This window comes from Balaenoptera borealis (assembly GCF_965194805.1).
Source record: "Balaenoptera borealis genome assembly, chromosome: 20".
Taxonomy (NCBI): Eukaryota; Metazoa; Chordata; class Mammalia; order Artiodactyla; family Balaenopteridae; genus Balaenoptera; species Balaenoptera borealis.
Window position 1 is genome coordinate 12,804,936 of NC_138879.1, and position 21,905 is coordinate 12,826,840.

At 46.4% G+C, this 21,905-nt stretch overlaps 1 protein-coding gene and 1 long non-coding RNA gene across 3 annotated transcripts in view; one reads left to right on the forward strand and one right to left on the reverse strand.

Moving 5' to 3' along the window:
- Positions 1 to 2,830: 2,830 nt before the first annotated feature.
- Positions 2,831 to 9,573, reverse strand: LOC309619247. Its single transcript, XR_014238827.1, has 2 exons — positions 9,291 to 9,573; positions 2,831 to 5,466 (listed from the first exon to the last, which is right to left on the reverse strand). It is a non-coding gene; the product is annotated as an uncharacterized lncRNA (long non-coding RNA).
- Positions 9,574 to 9,736: 163 nt separating this feature from the next.
- The window catches only part of FOXK2 (forkhead box K2), a 69,831-nt gene continuing 57,662 nt past the window's right edge, over positions 9,737 to 21,905 (forward strand). The window contains exon 1 of one of the 2 annotated variants that reach the window (XM_082374210.1): positions 9,737 to 10,247. In XM_082374210.1, coding sequence (XP_082230336.1) covers positions 9,835 to 10,247 — 413 coding nt within the window. In that variant the 5' untranslated portion in view covers positions 9,737 to 9,834. The remainder of the gene's footprint in view (positions 10,248 to 21,905) is intronic. The other variant, XM_082374209.1, reaches the window with a different exon arrangement.

Here is a 21,905-nt window from a genome sequence, read left to right on the forward strand (position 1 = left end):
CCAGGGCTCGAACCCCGTGTCCCCTGCATTGGCAGGCGGATTCTTATTCACTGCACCACCAGGGAAGTCCCCATATACCACACTTTATTTGTCCATTTTTCAGTTGATGGACATTTTAGTTGTTTTGACTTTTTGGCCATTATGAATAATTCTGTTATGAACATTCATGTACAGTTTTCTGTATGGGCATACTTTTTCATTTCTCTTGGGTATATGTCTAGAAGTAGAATTGCAGGGTCATGTGGTAGCTATCTGTTTAACCTTTTGAGGAACTGTCAGACCATTCTTCAAAGTGGCTGCATCATTGTATGTTCTTACCGTAAACAATGTATGAGAGTTCCAGAAGGGTCTTAAATGGAGCTTCTGCCTGTGTGAGGTTGAAGTACCACCCTCCTGGCACATGCATGTGTTCACTAACCTGGGAGCTCTCTGAACCCCATAGTTTAGAAACTTTTATGGAAGTTTCATCATATAGTCATGATTAATTATTAACTCAATCTCCAGCCCCTCTCCCAGAGGATGGGGATGGGGCTAAAACTTCCACTTCTAACCCTGGCTCGGTCTTTCTGGTGACCAGCCCCCATCCGGGAGCCCACCCAGAGTTGCCTCATTAGAACAAAAGATGCTCCTATCACCCAGGAAATTCCAAGGGATTTAGGAGCTCTGTGTCAGGAACCAGGGGCACAGGCCAGGTATATATTATGTCACACTGCCCTTTCCCTATTGAGTAACTTCAGCACCTCTGTTGAAAATCAATTGATTCTATATGTGGAGGTCTATTTCTGGACTTTTTATTGTGTTCTACTGATTTGTCTACTCTTACACCAGTAGCACACAATTTTAATTAGTATAGTTTTATGTTGATTTGATTACTATAGCTATACTGTATTTGATTAGCTTTTCATTAAAGGCTGAATTAGAGAAGGCATCTTATATTCACTTGGTTATTACAGCTTTATTTTAATTTATATTAATATAGCTGTAAATCCTTCAAACTTAGTTCTTCTTTTTCAAGATCATTTTGATCCTTTGCACTTCCATATGAATATTAGAATCAGCTTGTAAATTCCTACAAGCAAGCTAGCTGGGGATTTGATTGGGATGATATTGACTCTATAGATCAATTGGGTCATATAACCAACTTAGCAAATCAATATTCAAGAATACATTACTTTTGTTTAATGATGTATACCAATATAGTTAACCAACCAATCAGGATGAACTCCACGTTGGCAGGTACTTTTCCACATATAGCATGCCAGTGAAAAAACGGTATTTGTAATTATGATCATGGGCACCGTGAGATCATGAAATGCCTCCTGAATTGTCAAGAAAAGTCACGTCAGTAAGGTTTTGATGTCAGGTTGTTCTGACTGTATCACAACTATTTGAAACTTCACAGTCATATGATAAATTTTTTAAAATTTATTTTATTGAAGTATAGTTGATTTACAATGTTGTGTTAATTTCTGCTGTACAGCAAAGTGATTCAGTTATACATATATACATTCTTTTTCTTATTCTTTTCCATTATGGTTTATCACAGGACATGGAATATAGTTCCCCGTGCTATACAGTAGGACCTTGTTGTTTATCCATTATATATATAATAGTTTGCATCTGCTGACCTCAAACTTCCAACCCTTCCTTCCCCACTCCTCCCTCCCCGTTGGCAACCACAAGTCTGTTCTCTATGTCTGTGACTCTGTTTGTTTCGTAGATAAGTTCATTTGTGTCATATTTTAGATTTAGCATATAAGTGATATCATCATATGATAAATTTGGATTTCTTTATCAAGTGGACCTCAATTCAGCTCCATGGTTTGACAAATATATGAAATACCTACTACCTGCCAGCTCTATGATGCTGAGGTAGGAACACAGGAACAGCCATATTCCTGCCTCAGAGCCGAGGATGTGTGATCAAATGTAACATTTCATTCGTCTCAGAATCCTGGGTAGCAAAAAGTTTATGATACTATGACTTATTTACTCCGTGGTATTTGTGTTTTCTGTAAAGAGAACCAGAAATGTGAAATTTATCTTTTATCCAAGATAATACCTTTTGAATTTCCAGTACTGATTACCAGCAGGGCCATACTTTAATGAACATACCTTATATTTCCTCTGAAAGCTTGGCCAAAATTAGAATATTTGTCTCCTCTCTGTACATTTTTTTTCCATGCAATTCAAAGTGCTGCTTCCATCTTGTCAAAATGGATAGGGTACCCACAGCCAAGGACAGAGCTGAAAGCAGCACCTGGCAGCCCAGTCAGATGGATAGAGCTGCATGATTTCCTGAGGCAGCTGGGCGCTGAATGCCTGTCTCTGAGAGTGGCAGCTCAAAGTTTGCAGTAATAGAGTCAGGGAGACAAGACATACACCACACACTAGTGAAAAGTAACAGTATGGAAAGTAAGTAACAATGCAAGGTAGGCAGTATGTTACTAAGTGTCACAGAACACACAAGTTAGGAAGTCCGGGGCCCTGGAGAACCTAGCAGAGTTGCTGCAGCACTGGAATACTTTGTGCAGGGAGAGGGAATTGGATAGCTGGGAGGAGAGTGCTGAGTGCAGGCAGCTGATATACAGGTCCTCCATGCCACCTGGGTGCAGTGGGAAGAAATGGGGAAAGTTGGGCAGGAGCTGGACAGGGAGGAAACACAGACTGTTGGGTCTGGCTTCCATCTGGTGTCTAACCATGAGCTTCTGAAGGTTTTTTACTAGGAAAAGTTATGAAACCTGGTGTTACATTCTCAAGATCACAGGACTTCTCATCACAAGTTGTTCTCATCACATATTATTTTGTTAAATGACACCAGTTGCAGTGCTGGAGTTTACTCTGAATTTTTGTTTCTTAGAGTATCAAAATTCATGATTATTATATCATCAATATGCACCCTCTTTATTGTGAGTGGCACACAGGAAGCCTTGTTTTTGCTTCTCCAGTGAAGTGATAAAGAACAGACTGGTGTGCTGACATGGGCAAGTTATTCAACCTCTCTGTGCCTCCGAGGAGTAATATGTGGGCAGTCAGAGCATCCATCAACTAGAGGTGTATCGTGAGGATGGCCTGAGCCAGTATCTCAGGCTGAGATAGAGCAGCTGAGACAGAGTCCTTAGAGCAGTACCTGGCGTGCAGAGAATGCTGCACAAGCGTTTGTTAACTGAATCACAGGTAATTTTGATAGCAGGTTCCGTCAGGACAGCCCCAACATAAACACTGGAGGTGTCAGGCCTTGTTTGAATCTCGTTTTATTCTAGAAAGAGGGTTTTCAAGTGGGGTAGCATCCTGGGGTAGCCCCTAGAGCCTCCTTAGAATGGAGGGTTAGAGCTGGAAGAGGCTTCTGAGAGCAGCCCGTGCCGTGGCTCATCTTGCAGGTGAGGAAACTGAGAATGTGGACAAGACGGTGGGACCCAGGCCACACCACTCATCAGTTAGTGGAAAGACCCAAGTGGAAATCTGAGACTTCTCCCCGGTGCCTTCTTACTCTGCTGGCACACAATGTGGCTGGACCACTGCAGTTTTGATGGTGAGGGTACATAATCATTTTTATGGAGTGTAACTGGCTTAGTTAATAAGTATTTAAATCATCCTTACTGTCTTTTTTGCCTGCTTGTTCCATTAATTACATAGCAACGTGTTAAAATCTCAAACTCTATTAGTGGGTTATTTTTCCTTTCGGTTCTGTCAATTTTTGCTTTGAACATTAGGCAGTTATGTTATTATATCGATTTTGTAAACTCATTTACGTTAGGTGGGGGTTTTTTTTCCACTTCAGTCTAAAGTCTCCAACTTCTTTCTTTTTTGGCTGCACTGCTCGACTTGCCGGATCTTAGTTCCCCAACCAGGGACTGAACCTGGGGCCACAGCAGTGAAAGCACTGAGTCCTAACCACTGGGATGCCAGGGAATTCTAAAGTCTCCGACTTCTAATTGTAGTTTTCTATACATTTACATTTAATGTAATGATTGACATGGTTGGGTTTAAAGCCACCACCTTGCTGTTGTGTATCTGTTCCATCTGCCCTTTATTCCTTCTCTTTTGCCTTCTACTAAATTATTCATGTATTTTAAAAATTTTGTTTCATCTCCTCTATTGTATTTTTGGAATATATATTATGTAAGTTAATATATATTTTATATATTATTTTTGCTAACCTTTTTGGATCTGTGGGTTGGTATATTCTCACCAATTTGTAAAATCTGTACACATTCTCTCTTTAAAAATTTCTTCTGGGGGCTTCTCTGGTGGCGCAGTGGTTAAGAATCCGCCTGCCAATGCAGGGGACGTGGGTTCGAGCCCTGGTCCGGGAAGATCGCACATGCCATGGAGCAACTAAGCCCACGAGCCACAACTACTGAGCCCACATGCTGACAGTCCATGCTTTGCAACAAGAGAAGCCACTGCAGGAGGAGCCTGCGCACTGCAACGAAGAGTAGCCCCCACTTGCTGCAACTAGAGAAAGCCCGCGCACAGCAACGAAGACCCAACGCAGCCAGAAATAAATTAAAAAAAAGAATTTTCTTCTGTTCCATTTCTTTTTCCTTCCTTTTGAGAGTCCAATTTCATGTACATTAGACCTTTCTGATCTTGTCATGGGTCTCTAATACTCTTTTCTGTTATCTTTTTTCCTTATTTTCATTTTTTAAATGTTTATTTATTTATTTTTGGCTGCGCTGGGTCTTTGTTGCTGTGCGTGGGCTTTCTCCAGTTGTGAGCAGGGGCTACTCTTTTTTTAAATTTTATTTATTTATTTATTTTTGGCTGTGTTGGGTCTTCATTTCTGTGCGAGGGCTTTCTCTAGTTGCGGCGAGCGGGGGCCACTCTTCATCGCGGTGCGTGGGCCTCTCACTGTCGCGGCCTCTGTTGTTGCGGAGCACAAGCTCCAGACGCGCAGGCTCAGTAGTTGTGGCTCATGGGCCTAGTTGCTCCGCAGCATGTGGGATCTTCCCAGACCAGGGCTTGAACCCGTGTCCCCTGCATCGGCAGGCAGATTCTCAACCACTGCGCCACCAGGGAAGCCCAGGGGCTACTCTTCATTGCGGTGCGTGTGCTTCTCATTGCGGTGGCTTCTCTTGTTGTGGAGCACGGGCTCTAGGCACATGGGCTTCAGTAGTTGTGGCATGTAGGCTCAGTAGTTGTGGCACACGGGCTTAGTTGCTCCGTGGCATGTGGGATCTTCCCAGACCAGGGCTCAAACCTGTGTCCCCTGCATTGGCAGGCAGATTCTTAACCACTGTGCCACCAGGGAAGTCCCTTTTCCTGTGTTTTGATTCAGATGATTTCTAGTGATGTGACTTTGAGTTGAAACTTCCTCTCTTCAGCTGTATTCAGTCTTCTAGGGTGTGGCCTTTCTGGTGTCCCAGCTGGTTGCTTGGGCTGCACCAAGATCTCTTCTCTTTGCTTCAACATCTCCCAGTCCTGCAGGACCTCTGCCATCTCTGTTCAGCTCTCATGTAGGACCTGCAGACAGAAGAGGTTCAAAGAACAGTTAGGTTGCTTTAGTAAAACTTCCCCCAGTTCTGTTTACTTATGTGCATACATTTATGAAAAAAATAGGGATAATACCGATTCTGTACCCTGCCTCATTCTAGTAATTCTCATCACTGGATATATGGACTAATTGTTAGGGGGAAAAAAGCCTTAGCCATTATTGAGACAAATCTCCAATATAATTCAACTCTTTAGTCTTAATCAAAACTTGAATTTTGGGGGCTTCCCTGGTGGCGTAGTGGTTGAGAATCTGCCTGCCAATGCAGGGGACGTGGGTTCGAGCCCTGGTCTGGGAAGATCCCACATGCCACGGAGCAACTAGGCCCGTGAGCCACAACTACTGAGCCTGTGCGTCTGGAGCCTGTGCTCCGCAACAAGAGAGGCCGCCATAGTGAGAGGCCCACACACCGTGATGAAGAGTGGCCCCCGCTTGCCACAATTAGAGAAAGCCCTCGCACAGAAACAAAGACCCAACACAGCCAAAAAAAATTTAAATAAATAAATAAATAAAAGATGTCATCCTCAAAAAAAAAAAAACTTGAATTTTTTTTTTGATGTGGACCATTTTTTTTTTAATTAATTTTTGGCTGTGTTGGGTCTTTGTTTCTGTGCAAGGGCTTTCTCCAGTTGCGGTGGGTGGGGGCCACTCTTCATCACGGTGCGCGGGCCTCTTACTGTTGCGGCCTCTCCCGTTGCGGAGCACAGGCTCCAGACGTGCAGGCTCAGTAGTTGTGGCTCACGGGCTTAGTTGCTCCGTGGCATGTGGCATCTTCCCAGACCAGGGCTCGAACCCGTGTGCCCTGCATTGGCAGGCAGATTCTTAACCACTGCGCCACCAGGGAAGCCCCTTGATGTGGACCATTTTTAAAGTCTTCATTGAATTTGTTACAATATTGCTTCTGTTTTATGTTTTGGTTTTTTGGCTGTGAGGCATGTGGGATCTTAGCTCCCTGACCAGAGGTCAAACCCGCACCCCCTGCATTGGAAGGCGAAGTCTTAACCACTGGACCGCCAGGGAAGTCCCCAGGAGAAGTATTTTTATCATGAGACAAATTCACAGCAAACTGCAAATTAAAAATATGTATGTATATATGAATCTCTCTCTCTCTCCAAGCATAAAAATAGGGTCATCAATAAATTATGTTCAGGGACTTCCCTGGTGGTCCAGTGGTTAAGAATCTGCCTTCTAATGCAGGGGACGTGGGTTTGATCCGTGGTCTGGGAACTAAGATCCCACATACCGTGGGGCAACTAAACACGTGTGTCACAACTAGAGAGCAGCCCGCACATGGCAACTAGAGAGGAGCCCACAACAAAGAGCCCACACACCACAACGAAGACCCAGTGCAGCCAAAAATAAATAAATAAATAAATAAATAAATAGTGTTCAAGTATAGACACTTAACTGTATTTAGAACTAAAATTGCAGGGGGATTTGAGTTTAGGAAAAGAGGATTTAATACAACTCCTAACGGTTAACCAAGAAATTACATATATGTTTATAAAACATACGACAGTGGGTTTCAAACTACAGTAACATTCAGGATCCATTTGATACATTTAAGGAATGATGTCATGATTTTATTTTATTAAAAAAATTTTTTTGGCTGCACCGTGTGGCCTATGGGATCTTAGTTCCCCAACCAGGGATCGAACCTGTGCCCCCTGCAGTAGAAGCATGGAGTCTTAACCACTGGACCGCCAGGGAAGTCTCCATGATTTTATTTTAAAAGGCAATGTTTCTAACATTTGGGAAATTGCATCTATTGCAACTATTTAAACATGATGGAAATTTCTGCTATTATCTTAAATGTGTAAGCTTACAAATTTTCACAGAACTAGTTTGTTGGGTACTTACGCAAAAAGCTTTGAGGATCATGAGTCCAGCTACCCTTTTCTGTAGCCTGAATCATTATAAGAGACACAAATGGGCCTCCCTGTTTTCAGTTTTGTCCCACACAGCAGAAAGGTTGATCTTTGTAAAAGTTAAATTGGATCATGTTGCTCATTGCTTGAAATGCCCAGTGGTTTCCCATCTCAGGTGCTGAGGGCCCCATGGAGCAGCAGCCTCTGAACTGCTCCCTGGCTGTCTCTCCCCTCATGCAGGGCCCCCCCCCCCGCCCCTGACACACGGAGCATATAGTACTCCTGCCTCTGGGCCATTGCCCTTGCTCTTTGCCCAGAGGTCACCGTGGCCCTGGCTCATGTCTTTCAGGCCTCAGGTCAGAGGTATCCTCCTCCTCCGGCCCTCCTGCCCGCCTCTCAGACCTCTCACTCTGCTCTATGTGCTGCTCCTTGGCTGTGCCTATATGTGTTCACATGTGCACTGTGGGTCCTCCGTAAGCACCACCAGGCAGGTGCCCCACCAGGCAGGTGCCCCGTGGTCTCGCTCTCTTCCTGCACCTGTGTCCAGCATGGACACACCCCCAGATGAGAGAACAAAGGTTTGTAAGCCCTTTGGGTGGGGTGTGTCTCCTCCACATCTCCGCCTTCAGCTGCTCAATGTAAAGAGCAGCGATGCTGCTGAACCCCGAGAGCATCTCCTGGTGCTCTTCCCCTGTCTCAATGGATCTTGCGTGCTGCTTCCTTTTGGCCCCTTCTTTCACACGTGCTGATGGGACGTGGCTGCCGGGTCTGCTCACTGCTCTCTGTCCAACCCTGGCCTGTGACTGGTATACAACGGGTGCTTACTGGGCACTCGGAACGGATGGAAGGGCCGGTACAAGCCCCCTCTGCTCTGGAGCCTTTTCTGACTATCCCAGTGTCGGTGACCTGTTTCCTTCTCAGAACCGTGTGGTTGTTACCATTTCCACTTGCCTGGCATTGTCCATCTTTTCATCAAGGGGCCTTGTGTCTACATAGGAGGGACATTGTTGAGACACATCAGTTCAATGGGACAAACTCACCCTCTTTATACCTATAGGCCTGGGTTCCCTGCATGCGGTGGACACTCTGTGTTGACGAAAAAATGTGAAAAGCAAGTGAACGTTTCTAGTGAGCGGCCTTACATAAGTTCAACAGCACACAGCACATACTCCGAACACAGTCAGTTACTTTATCACAAGGAAGCTTCCGAATGCCAAGTAGAGTGGTGGTTGTCCCCCACCAGAGCACCAGGACCTCGGGACAACACACTGGTCACTTTGACAACTGGTTTGAAAACATCAGTTATACTTGATGGGATGCTTTTTCTTTTGATCGACTGTGTTTCGTTTGAAAATGAAAGGTTCCCTACTTATTATGGGTTGGCCAAAAAGTTCGTTCGGGTTTTCCCGTACGGAAAACCCGAACGAACTCATTGGCCAAACCCAATACTTCCATTCTTGTCTCAACACCACCTAAAATCTCTCCCACGTATAAGTATTTAACGAAACTACTTTTCTTCTGTCTAGGAGATTCTGCCACGCTTATGGTTCAAAGCAGTGTTAACCCCTGGGGGTTTATACTATAACCGCAAACACATCTACGGCAAATGAGACAGACAGATGTCGCATTCAGAGGGGCACGTTAATTTTCATTTCTTTAGAATGGGTTTTTACACAGAGAACCCCAAGTGCCGGGCTCTGCCACCGGAGCCCGACCTGCCTGCGGCCCTCGAAAGCTTCCCGCTCACTCCAGGCCCACGGCGTCGGGACGCTGGCCCGCGCTCCTGCGCCCCTCCCCTCGCCCCCTCCCCACGCTCCCCTGGACCCTCCCAGCGGGCCCTCCCCACTCTCCTCCCGGAGGACCCTCCCCCTGCCCCCGTGGACTCTCCCCACTCTTCTCTCCCTCCTCGTCGGCCCGCAGACACTCACGGTGGGGTCTCACAGCCACTGCAACCGCCAACCGTGGAAACGCGTGGATTTCGGCTGCTAACACGAGGCAGGCTCCGGCCACGCTTGAGGATGCGCGCGTGACGGCAGCGGCAAAGCACGGGGCCGGGTGCGGAGTGTGCGGGCCCCCGCCACCTGCCCCCGCCGACCTTGACCCCGGCCCGGCCCCCGCCCCGTCCCGGTTCCCCGCTCGGCGCGGCGCCGTGCGTCGGCTCGTCGGCTCCACGGCCGCCCAGCTCCGTACCGGGTTTTCCAGACCGCCAGAAGCCGCGCCTGCGTCGGGCGCCGCGGCCGACGTGCGGGCGCACGGCCGGCGTGCCTTGCCATTGGCCAGCCTCTGGTAGCCCCACTGCCGTGCACCGCCGCTATAGGCGGGTGCCGCCGTCAGTCACGGGCCCGGCGCCGGCCCGCGGCGCGCCGCGCGTGTCCCGCCCCTCGCCGCCGCTCGTCGCTCGCCGGCCGGCGGCCTCGCTCGGCCCTCAGCTCCGTGGCGGCGGCGGAAGGCGGCCCGGGCCCTCGCAGGCCCATGGCGGCGGCCGCGGCGCTCCCGGGCGCGGGCGGGCCTCCCGCGGGCGGCGGCGCCGGGGGCGGCGGGGGCGCGGGCGGCGGGTCCCCGCCGGGCGGCTGGGCCGTGGCGCGCCTCGAGGGCCGCGAGTTCGAGTACCTGATGAAGAAGCGCTCGGTGACCATCGGGCGCAACTCGTCGCAGGGCTCGGTGGACGTGAGCATGGGCCACTCGAGCTTCATCTCGCGGCGCCACCTCGAGATCTTCACGCCCCCGGGCGGCGGCGGCCATGGCGGGGCGGCCCCGGAGCCGTCGGCGCAGCCCGGGCCCGACGCGGGCGGCGACTTCTACCTGCGCTGCCTCGGCAAGAATGGCGTGTTCGTGGACGGCGTGTTCCAAAGGCGCGGGGCGCCGCCACTGCAGCTGCCGCGCGTGTGAGTGGGGCCCGGGCCGGGGGGGCGGGCGGGCGGGCGGGGGTGCGGCCTGGCCGGCGGGACCCGAACCCCGACCACGACCTCTACCACGACCCGGACCACCGACTCGCGATCCACGACCCCCTACCCCCACCTACGACCAGGAGGACCCAGATTTGGGTCCTGACCACCCCCCGGGATCTGCTGCCTCCACCTACAGGACCCAGTCCCCGGCCAGCGATCCCCGCCTGGACCTAGCCACGAGTAGGACACAGTCAGGACCCAGACTCGGAGCCCCATTCCGACCCCAAGCCCTTGTCCATCTTCCCAACCAGGACCTAGATCCCGACATCTGGGCTCGTTCTTCCTACAACCAGACCCAGACCCCATCATCCCGGCTGGATCTCAGTCCATGACCCCAGTGTCCCGACCTCATCCACCGTACCCACGACCAGAACACAGACTACAATCCCTGCCCGGGACCCCCCATCCTCACCTATCCAAAACTGGAGGCTCAGGCAGCTGTCCACGTGGGCTGAGGTTTTCTGGGGTACTGTGTGCGTTCTGGGAGTTCGCATATATTTTTCGTAACTAGCATGTAGGTAGTATAGAATAGAAATGTAAAACTCTGGTTGGTGGAACTGCCCAAAACAAAAATTTGTGTCTTCTTAACTGATGTTGGGTTATCTGTTACTTTCTTTTTGTTCTACACGTTTTCAGTAGTGTATTATTTCAATCGTGTGTTTCTTAAGCTGCAAGGACTTCTTTCTCTCATTGTGTTTTTTGTAGCCTAAAAATTGAAAGCTCTTGAAGCATGATGGATTTTTAAATCTGTGCTCTGAATCTTAAAATTTTGGAAAACTAGATACTTTCAACATAACTTTTTTTAAAAAGTCACTAAATTATTTAGAAATTTTTATAAGGTGTTATAGAGTATAATTAAGTGAGCTTCTTGAGGAACTGTCAATTCTGCTACAAAGCAGTTCAGCTTGGTTCTATGGTTTTGTGAAGTTATTTAGTCTGCTTGAAAAACAAATTTGCTCTCTAGGAAATGCTAATTATTCCTCAGGGGCTTTCTAGATTATTCCAAGTAGAACCTTTCTCCACAAACTGGAATTTTTGACTGCTTTCAGTTGTTGGAGATGGTGATAAGAGCTCTTGCTTTTCTTTATTTCTTCACTTTTGTATGTGGGTGCTGTGTTACTGCTTAGCCTGGAAAGCTGCACCAGCTAGTTCCTTAAATCTTGATGGGAGCATTTCAAAGAATGTTATTTTTCAAACCAGAACGCTGTTTGTGTGTATTTGTACTGTAGATTGGATAAAATCGATAGTAGGTACCTGATGGCAGCTTTTTAATTTGATGGTTTGTTGTTTACAAATAACTTGGCATCACAGCAAAGAGCGTTATATTTTTACTCTGAGAACTTTGAGGTTTTTGAAGAAAATTCTTTTATTATCATTCAGCCAAAACCATTTGCGTTGACCTACCAAACATGGAAATAAATTGATTTTTATGCGAGGGAGCAGAATTCAGACTTTTTGAGGAGTGGAGTGAGGCTGTCAGAGGAGATGAGTAAGAAGGGCGATGGGGGGACTTCCCTGGTAGTCCAGGGGTTAAGACTCCACGCTTCCAATGCAGGGGGCACGGGTTTGATCCTGGGGAGCTAAGATCCCACGTGCCACGTGGCAGGGCCAAAAAAAGGAAAACCAACAACAACAAAAAACAAAACAAAAATAAAAAATAAAAATAAAATATCTTAAAAAAAAAGGTGATGGGTAGTTGCCGGGTCTCTGGCCTTCATCTCCAGCTAGTGCACAGTGAAGAGTCCCTGGGCCACCAAGGCTACCACCAACCCTGGATTTCTTCTGGGCCTGGGAACCTCTGCCCATACTGACAGAGGGGAGTGGTTTTTTTCACGGAAGGGGTTTTGGCATTTTTACAGTGTGAGATGAGTGGATATCTGTTAGGATTTTGCAGCACCTCCCTTTTTGTAAGGCATTGTTTCCAAGTTGTTGGTGTAGGGCGATCATAGATACAGGTTACAGGAAAAAAACTGTGTAAAGACGATTGGTGCTAGCTAAATGCAGAGAAGTTGTTTTAAAAATCTTTTTCTTGAAATTAAACTCAGTTTTATGTTCCAAGTTCTTTTTAACATTAAAAATAATTAAATTGTGAAAGTTTAAAAGCAAATGTAACTTAGAGTGATTACGCAGAGGTTGAAATTTTTTTTTTTTTGGCCACGCCCAAGGCATTCGAGATCTTAGTTCCCTGACCAGGGGTTGAACCCACGCCCCCTGCAGTGGAAGTGTGGAGTCTTAACCACTGGACCACCAGGGAAGTCCCCAGAGGTTAATAAGTATTGTTACTGTTTATTTCATACTTGCTTACTGAATTGAAAAATCACTGAGGAGTTTTAAAAATATGACAACCTATGGTTGGTCTCTTATTTGAATAACAATGACTATTCCAACTTTAAAATGAACTTAAATTTTGTAGTTAGTATTAAAAGTTTATATACAGAGGACTTGGAAGAGTATATAAACACTTTAGGCTTAAAGTATGGTTCACTATTTTATTAAAATACTAACGTATTAATTTGGGAGGAATAGAGGAAAATGAGGACTGTGATCCTGTATGTTGGTGTCGTGAGTATTTTAAATGGTTTGGGTAAGATCTGAGTACAAGCACCTTCTCCATGGTGGTTGGTAAGTTCCATGCCTAGTGAGGACCGGCGCGTGAGTGTGTATGTTGGGGGGGGGGGCGGGGGTTTGAGCTGAATATGTACAAGAGTGCCATAGTGTGGTTTTCCAGAAAACAAGTGATTTCCAAAAATCCTTGGTTTTTGGCCAAGTATGCAGGGCTGTGTGTACAGAGATGCAACTTTTTCCTCCCCAGGAGCGTCTGACTTGTTGGAGGTTCAGGTGTTATTGGGACTGGGGGGGAGGTGGTCTGTGGAGTGATCTAGGTGGGGGAGCCCTGGGCCACCTGGGCTGGGCTCCTGAAGTGGGCAGGTAGAGTGACCTTGCAGGTGTGGCTGGGCCAGCATCCAGGCACTGGAGAGAGAGAATTCAGGCTGGAAAGGACTTTGGGGACAGGTTTGTGGAGCATGATGTTTGCCTGGGCCTGGTGGGGGAGCATTTTCACAGTGGTCAACGAGAGAATGAAGAATGTTCTCTTTGAGGACAGGGTCCTTGTTTGTCTAAGGACCTGGTCTGGCGCCTGAGTGAGCAGTAAAGTGTTTTAGGAAGATCTGTTGGGCAGGAATGTCTGGTTTTGCTGCTGTTGCTCTTCTTGTGGCCATGGTAGCAAACTAAGCATAATTTATAAATAAAAATAAACAACTCTTTAACAGTTGTTTATACTTTGAAATGTCAAGTGAATCTGATGTATTTTCCAATCAGTAAGATCCTAAATATCTAATAGCCAAGCATAAATAGAACAAGTTGAATTTACTATTGCCCAAAGATATTTAACATGCAGAACTGCAGTTGTGTTTATTTAGAAAGTGACCCTGTTTCTATGCTGAATTAACTGCCTATCGTTTGGTGATACAGCACACCTCCTCTTTCTTATGTGGCATGTTTTAACTTGCAGATGAAGTTTGGTAATGTCACACTTGAAGACTTTCTCACTAAATCACAGGTAGCATCCTCTAAGGTGAGGACAGTAGAAAGCTGAGCAGACAGTGGCTTCTGGAGCTTCGCAGGTGAAGACTCCAAGAAGAGAACTGAAGGATCTCACAGTGACTCAGTCCTGCTTAGATAATAGGGATTGGGCAGAACCAAGTTTCCCAGAGAATACCAGTACCAGGAAGAAGGAAATAAGAAGGGGTGTACCAAGAGAGGAGAGCCTTGGGAAAAGGACAGTGACCTGCAGTGTCACCCTCCATGGGAAGCCATGGGCTTGGTGATTAGGATGTTTTGGAGGATGAGGAAGGAGATGGGGTGTGGGACTCCTGGGTGAAGAGAGGGAGGAGGGAGTGGGGGTGTAAGAAGTGTTTGTGGGGAGAGGGTGGATATTCTAAGGAAGGCAGAGGCAATATTAGGGTTAGAGGGAGTAGAAACCATGTGGATCACCAGGGTGAAGTGGGTGCGGGAACCGCTGAGATATGTAGCTGAGGCCCAAAGAATGGACACAGATGAGGTGTGAAGGATAGAGTTCCCAGTAGGAGATGATAAAATGAGGGTGTCTTCTTTTTTTTTTAATTTTTATTGGGGTATAATTGATTTACCATGTTTTGTTAGTTTCAGCAAAGTGAACCTGTTATACAATTACATATATCCACTCTTTCTTAGATTCTTTTCCTAATAGAGGCCATTACAGAGTATTGAGTAAGAGTTTCCTGTGCTATACAGTAGGTCCTTATTAGTTATCTATTTTATATATAGTAGTGTGTATGTGTCAATCCCAGTCTTCCAATTTATCCCTCCCCTACTCTTACACCCCCCCCACCACCATAACCATAAGTTTATTTTCTACATCTGTAAGTCTATTTAGGTTTTGTAGATAAGTTCATTTGTAGCCTTTTTTTAGATTCCACATATAAGCAATATCATATGATATTTGTCTTTCTCTGTCTGACTTACTTCGCTCAGTATGAGAATCTCTAGGTCCATCCATGTTGCTGCAAATGGCATTATTTTGTTCTTCTTTTATGGCTGAGTAATATTCCATTGTATATATGTACCACATCTTCTTTATCCATTCCTCTGTTGATGGACATTCAGGTTGCTTCCATGTCCTGGCTATTGTGAATAGTGCTGCAGTGAACACTGGGGTGCATGTATCTTTTCGAATTATGGTTTTCTCCGGATATATGCCCAGGAGTGGGATTGCTGGGTCATATGGTAGCTCTATTTTCAGTTTTTTAAGGAACCTCCATACTGTTCTCCATAGTGGCTGTACCAGTTTGCATTCCCACCAAAATGAGGGTGTCTTCTTCTTTTATTTATTTATTTATTTATTTAAGGCTGCGTTGGGTCTTTGTTGCTGTGTGCGGACTTTCTCTAGTTTTGGAGAGTGGGGGCTACTCTTCGTTGTGGTGTGCGGGCTTCTCATTGTGGTGGCTTCTCTTGTGGAACACGGGCTCTAGGCGCATGGGCTTCAGTAGTTGTGGCACATGGGCTCAGTAGTTGTGGCGCACGGGCTTAGTTGCTCCATGGCATGTGGGATCTTCCCGGGCCAGGGCTCGAACCCGTGTCCCCTGCATTGGCAGGCGGATTCTTAACCACTGTGCCACCAGGGAAGTCCCGAGGGTGTCTTCTTAGAAGACCTAAGCAGAGCCACTAGTGAGGTCTGGCATGTTTTTTTGTTTCAGGGCTGCAGAGTTGGCTGAAACACCTTCATTTTATGACCTGAGACTCTGACCAGCTTGTAGGCAGAGCTAAGATCTGGGGTCTAGGATGGCTGGAGTCCAGGACCCAGAAGTGGGCGACATGTAATGGCAGATCCGTAGCAGAGGAGCGGAGGTGCTTTACACTTCGGAAAGTGCTCAGTTTACAAATTAATTGCTTTTAATGACCACTATGTATTTTTTTTAAAAGCTACAATATATATTCATTTGGCAAATTGAGATACATTTTTATTATCACTGATTTGTAGACATTGGGAACGCAGTGCAGCTATTTTAGCATAATTATTACTTTACTAAGTTAAAAATAACCCAATAACCAGCTTACTTGTACTTTACATAGTGTTTAGTAGTTCTTCTAGTGGTAAAGCTCAGTCTATTCATTTTAATGTTTACTTAAGGAATAGTTTAAGATGGTTAGATTTAAAATAACTTTAATTTCTAACAGAGTTTGAGAACAAGGCTACATGGTGGGACCTGTCTCCTGTAGTGGTCATTTGTGTGCCAGCTAACTGTGTCAGGAGAAGGCAAGGATGGGCTCTGGGGCTGGACAGACTGGAGTCAAATTCCAGACCTGCCGCTTAACCTATCTGAGTTTTAGTTCCCTCACTTTTAACAGGGATAATAAGTGACATTGTGTGGCACGGTTAACACCATGCCTGTGCCCTTGCCCTTGCTAGACATCAGGGGCTGCTTGTATTTTATCTATCACAGTGTCCTGGTGTGGAGGGGCCTATGGAGATCTAACGTGACAGAAAATATGACATGGGGGTGAAAATGTCCTCAAGGGGCCAGCACTCTCCAACTTGCTCATAGCTCCACACGCATGCACACGTGTTTGCAGTAAATTGATCAAGAGCCTCTGGGAGTAGTGAGCGAAGTTTGAAATTTCTTCAGCTGGGAGAAGTTGTCTTTTCCCTGCCAGGACCTGAGGATAAAGCCAGGCCATGGGACGTGGATGGTGTCGTCCAGCACGCCAGGTCTGTCTGGGGGTGCCCTCTCTCCCAGAGCCTCCGTTCTGGTTCTCCTCCACTCCAGTATGTCGGCTTCACCACAAACCTTCCCCATTTCAGGGGGAAAGGAAAAGTGCCTCTGCCTTGGGGGCAAAGTCAGGAAAAGGAACTGGTTAAAAGTCATGTCCTGTTTGCCATCTGATTTGAAGGATTCTTGTTCATTAATGCCATTGGCCAAACTCATTTTGTAATTGAAGGATGGCTTCTCTGTCCAGTCGAAGAACTTTGCAATTTACAGTATACTGTTTTTCTTTCTAAAACTGCCTTTTTGTTGAAGTGTAACGAACCGCATACACTTTTTTTAGGAAATTATTTCTCATTTATTTAGTTGCGCCGGGTGTTAGTTGCGGCAGGTGGGCTCCTTAGTTGTGGCTTGCCGGCTCCTTAGTTGTGGCAGGCGGGCTCCTTAGTTGCAGCATGCAAAACTCTTAGTTGTGGCATGCATGTGGGATCTAGTTCCCTGACTAAGGGTCGAACCCGGGCCCCCTGCATTGGGAGCACGGAGTCTTTTTTTTTTTTTTTTAAATAAATTTATTTATTTATTTTTGGCTGCTCTGGGTCTTCGTTGCTGCTTTCTCTAGTTGCGGCGAGTGCGGTGAGCGGGCTTCTCATTGCAGTGGAGCACAGGCTCTAGGCACGCAGGCTTCAGTAGTTGTGGCGCATGGGCTCAGTAGTTGTGGCTCGCGGGCTCTAGAGCGCAGGCTCAGTAGTTGTGGTGCACGGGCTTAGTTGCTCCGTGGCATGTGGGCTCTTCCCGGACCAGGGCTCGAACCCGTGTCCCCTGCGTTGGCAGGCAGACTCTTAACCACTGCGCCACCAGGGAAGTCCCACAAACCACGTTTACTTTTTAAAAAATTTTTATTTATTTATGTATGTACATATGTATGTATGTATGTTTGTCTGCGTTGAGTCTTCGTTGCTGCGTGCAGGCTTTCTCTAGTTGCGGCGAGCGGGGGCTACTCTTCGTTGCAGTGCGCGGGCTTCTCATTGCAGTGGCTTCTCTTGTTGCGGGGCACGGGCTCGAGGCGCGTGGGCTTCAATAGTTGCAACACGCGGGCGCTAGAGCGCAGGCTCAGTAGTTGTGGCACACGGGCTTAGTTTTTCCGCGGCATGTGGGATCTTCCCGGACCAGGGCTTGAACCCTTGTCCCCTGCATTGGCAGGTGGATTCTTAACCACTGTGCCACCAGGGAAGTTCCCACATATACTTTTGAAACTTGGGCCATGGTCTCTTTCTTAGAGGCAGTGAGGACCTGAAGCTGGGTTCCCCTGCAGGCCTCGAATGTCAGCCGTGTGCTTTTCAGACATTCAAAGTGCTGTGGACCCCCTAGGAGGGGTAGGTTATGGAGCCCGTTCTTGGGACTAGCCTGTCAGCAACACTTTCCGCTGTCAAGCTGGGTGAGGCAAAACGTTCCCTCCTCATCACCTTGTGCTGGAACTTGTCTTCTTGTTTGACTTTCTCCCCTGCTGGTCCTCCAAGGTGGGGACCAGGTCCTATATGTTTTTGTTCCCCCTGGTAATGGCACAGATCCATCATCACTTGGTACATATATAATATACATGTGCAGGGACTTCCCTGCAGTCCGGTGGTTTAAGACTTCACCTTCCAGTGAGGGGGTGCAGGTTCAATCCCTGGTCAGGGAGCTAAGATCCCACATGCCTCACGGCCAAAAAACCAAAACATAAAACAGAAGCAATATTGTAACATTCAGTAAAGACTTTAAAAATTGTCCACGTCAAAAAAATCTTAAAAAAAAAATAGCATACATGTGCCTGTTGGCTGCTGATTTAGGACATTACTGTTACTTGAATATTCTCAAATGTTGATCATTTAGTGACAGGATTCTAGTCAGGTGTGGCTCCCCCACCATTTATGGTCCCCTGTTCATCAGCAGGTCTCATCTAGATACACAGTTGCAGAAGCACAGCATAGCTTCATGCATAATTGGTGGAAATATTCCACAAGACGAGGCAACAGCCTCAGTAACAGCAAGTTTTTCCACTGTGAAAATTCAACGATTCTTGCTTTGGTGAGAGAAAGGTTTTTTTGTGTGTTTTAAATGAAGAAAAGAGGATTTCTAAAATAAGGAAGCTTTTAACCAAAGCAATTAGCATTTTGGATAGTATTCTTATCTGTTTAACATTTTTGTGTAGCTCATGTTTTCTTTTATGTCTGGGTTTTGGAGAGTTTACAATATCTTAACGATAATACAGTAAGTCAGCTCCCACACTTCTGGTCCTAGTTTTTGTTTTTTAATAAATTTATTTTTGGCTGCATTGGGTCTTTGTTGCTGTGCCTGGGCTTTCTCTAGTTGCGGCGAGCGGGGGCTACTCTTCGTTGCAGTATGCGGGCTTCTCGTTACAGTGGCTTCTCTTGTTGTGGAGCACCAGCTCTAGGTGTGCGGGCTCAGTAGTTGTGGCACGCGGGCTCAGTAGTTGTGCCTCATGGGCTCTAGAGCGCAGGCTCAGTAGTTGTGGTGCATGGCCTTAGTTGCTCCGCAGCATGTGGGATCTTCCCGGAGCAGGGCTCGAAGACCGTGTCCCCTGCGTTGACAGGCGGATTCTTAACCACTGTGCCACCAGGGAAATCCCTGGTCCTAGTTTATAATGAGGATTTTTTGAATTTGCTAATGAAACACAGTACACCAGGGCACATTGAAGGCGGCACACATTGCCATTTCTGTGATTTGAAGCAGCTTGAGCACCATGACAAAGTGTTAACTGCCGTCATCCCAGGAAATGGCTGCAGGGAGATTAGAAAGCACCTCTTAGGAAGCTGCCTTTCCTAGCATGCCTCAGTTTCTGGAGTATATGTTTGGTGCTCTGCTGGAATTCCATAGGGATTTTAGACATTATTTGGCTTTTGCTGCAGTTTGTCATTTGCAGAGTGCTTCTGTATCTTATCCAGTGAAAGGTATCAGAGTACAACAGTGGTTCTCACTGGGGTACCCTTCCCTTCCCCAGGTTATTCGGCAACCTCTGGAGACATGTTAGGTTGGTACAATTGGGAGGGGGTGCGACTGGCATCTAGTGGGCTGGGGCCAGGGATGCTGCCAAAAATAATGCGGTACACAGGACAGCCCCCCCACAACAGAGGATGATCCTGCCCCAAGCATCAGTGGTAGGACGGTGGAGACCCCTGGAGCACAGTGATCTTAGCAGTCAGTAACAGTGTGATGATATTCTTAGCCCCATAGATGGTGAATTTTAATAACTTACAAATGGTACCTATTTACAACCTTTAAGGTACCCCAAAGCATTTGTTTCTAATTCAGTGGCAGGTGCCTTTCTGAAACGAAGCCTGAGGTGGAGAGGCCTGGCATAGAATCATTCTCTTTGCAACTTTGGAAGGACACTCATGGGAAGCGACCCTAAACCTTAACCTGGGTTGTAAGAAGATTGGCCTTAGTACTTTAGGGAGTAGCCTGATGTTCTCCCCCTTGGAATATGTGCGCTCAGGCATATCCAGTGGCTTTAGTTAGGTTGGTCAAATTACTTTACAAGCACTTACGGTTAATGAGAAGAACACTGAGTTGTCTTAGCGGAGTTGTTCCAGTTTTTTGTGGTCTTGGTTCTCCTGGAAAATGAACTGACGGTGTGAGGGAGTGTGAATTAGTGTCATTACAACCACACTGTGAAAGACTGCTGTCAGATGCCGTTTTTTCATAGTATTTAGTCACCAGTTGTCAGCAGTATGAAACTCATCTTTTGACTCTTGAACAGATGGAATACAGAAAACCCTAAACAAGTAGATTGGAGAGTGTTGTGTTTTTCTGGTCTTTTTCAGACTGTAATAGCATTTTGAGTGCTTAAGTGATGTATTAAAAATACTATGTTTTTGCCACTTCTAAACTTTTGGAGGATGTTAGGTTTATGAGCATCAGTTTTATAGCTGTTTGAGCTGGGTGGAGGAAGATGTGGTTTAAATGTAAACTGTCCATTCTGGTTCCTCCTTGAGTCTTGTGTTCCCACTTTGCCTAGTCTCCTTCTGAACTTGCCCACACGTGTTTTAAACACTGTTCATATCCTGTACCTTGGCACTCAAGTGTTCTGTGGGCTGGGCTCGTTCATCCTCAGGTTGTACACTTACTGGGACTGTGGCCTGTGACCTTCAGTGACCTTGAGTAGTGCCAGGAACATGATAAGGACTCAAGTGTCTGTTGGTGAATTTGTTTGTAGGCTGCAAGGTTTGTGTTTGATAGATATTGCACCAAAGGAAACAGTTTAGAACAGTTATAAATAAAATTAAATTCACTCTTTGATTCTACAGTTCCCTGCACTTGTCTTCTTGTTTATATTGATGGTGGACCATCCTAAATGGCCTTTTTGGTTTTGTATATATGTTTTTTAAAGTTAAAGTTGATTGATACATGGAGGGGGTCAGGGGAAGCCTGGATACACGTGGACAGAATTTCCTGTAGTTGAATAAAAATGTCCTTGATGATGTGCATTGATCATATAACTGTTGTCATGCTGCAGGGTAGCTTCTGTAGACCTGTTCCAGGAGCAAGTCAGACCATGCAGTTTTCTTTTCTTCAGTGTTGCTCCATGCTAGACAAGGTGGATCTAGTCTTGCCTACGTCCCTGCAAATATGTCTTCACTTCTCCCACAGAGCAGGTGCACAGATCCTGGCTCCTATGGCCTCATGCCTTAGGCTGGAGGAGGGCCAGGCTCCTAGTGGTTCTTCTGGCTTAGGACTTTTGCAGAGGTCTGGGGAGATCCTTCTGGGATTGCCCAGTCCAGAGCATGTCCTTGTCCTAATGAGGTGGTCCAACTCTAACCCCCACTCCTGCCCCACCTCTGAAAGTTATACTTTATTTTCCATTGATCTTTTATTTTGTTCTCTCTTAAAAGTTGTCTTTCAGAGTGTTCATTTTCTTGTTGATGCAAATTTATCTGTTAGTCACAGTTTTGAAAAATATCTAGTTCTTTATAACATCTGTGGGTTCCTAGTAACCAGGCATTCAATGTTTAGGGTTTCTTTTCCTGTGTATCTCTCATGGGAAGAGCTTTACTTTTATAAATAATTTTTTAAAATATTTATTTATTTACTTTTTGGTCTTGGTTGCGGCACGCAGATCTTTGTTGCCAGGTGCGAGATCTTTGTTGCAGTATGCAGGATCTTTTAGTTGCAGGCACGCAGGATCTTTTAGTTGCGGCATGCAGGATCTAGTTCCCTGACCAGGGATGGAACCTGGACCCCCTGCATTGGTAGAGCAGAGTCTTAACCACTGGACCACCAGGGAAGTCCCTATAAATAATTTTTAAAGTGATTTTAGTATTTTGGGGATGACAATTATTTGACCGCTTTTATT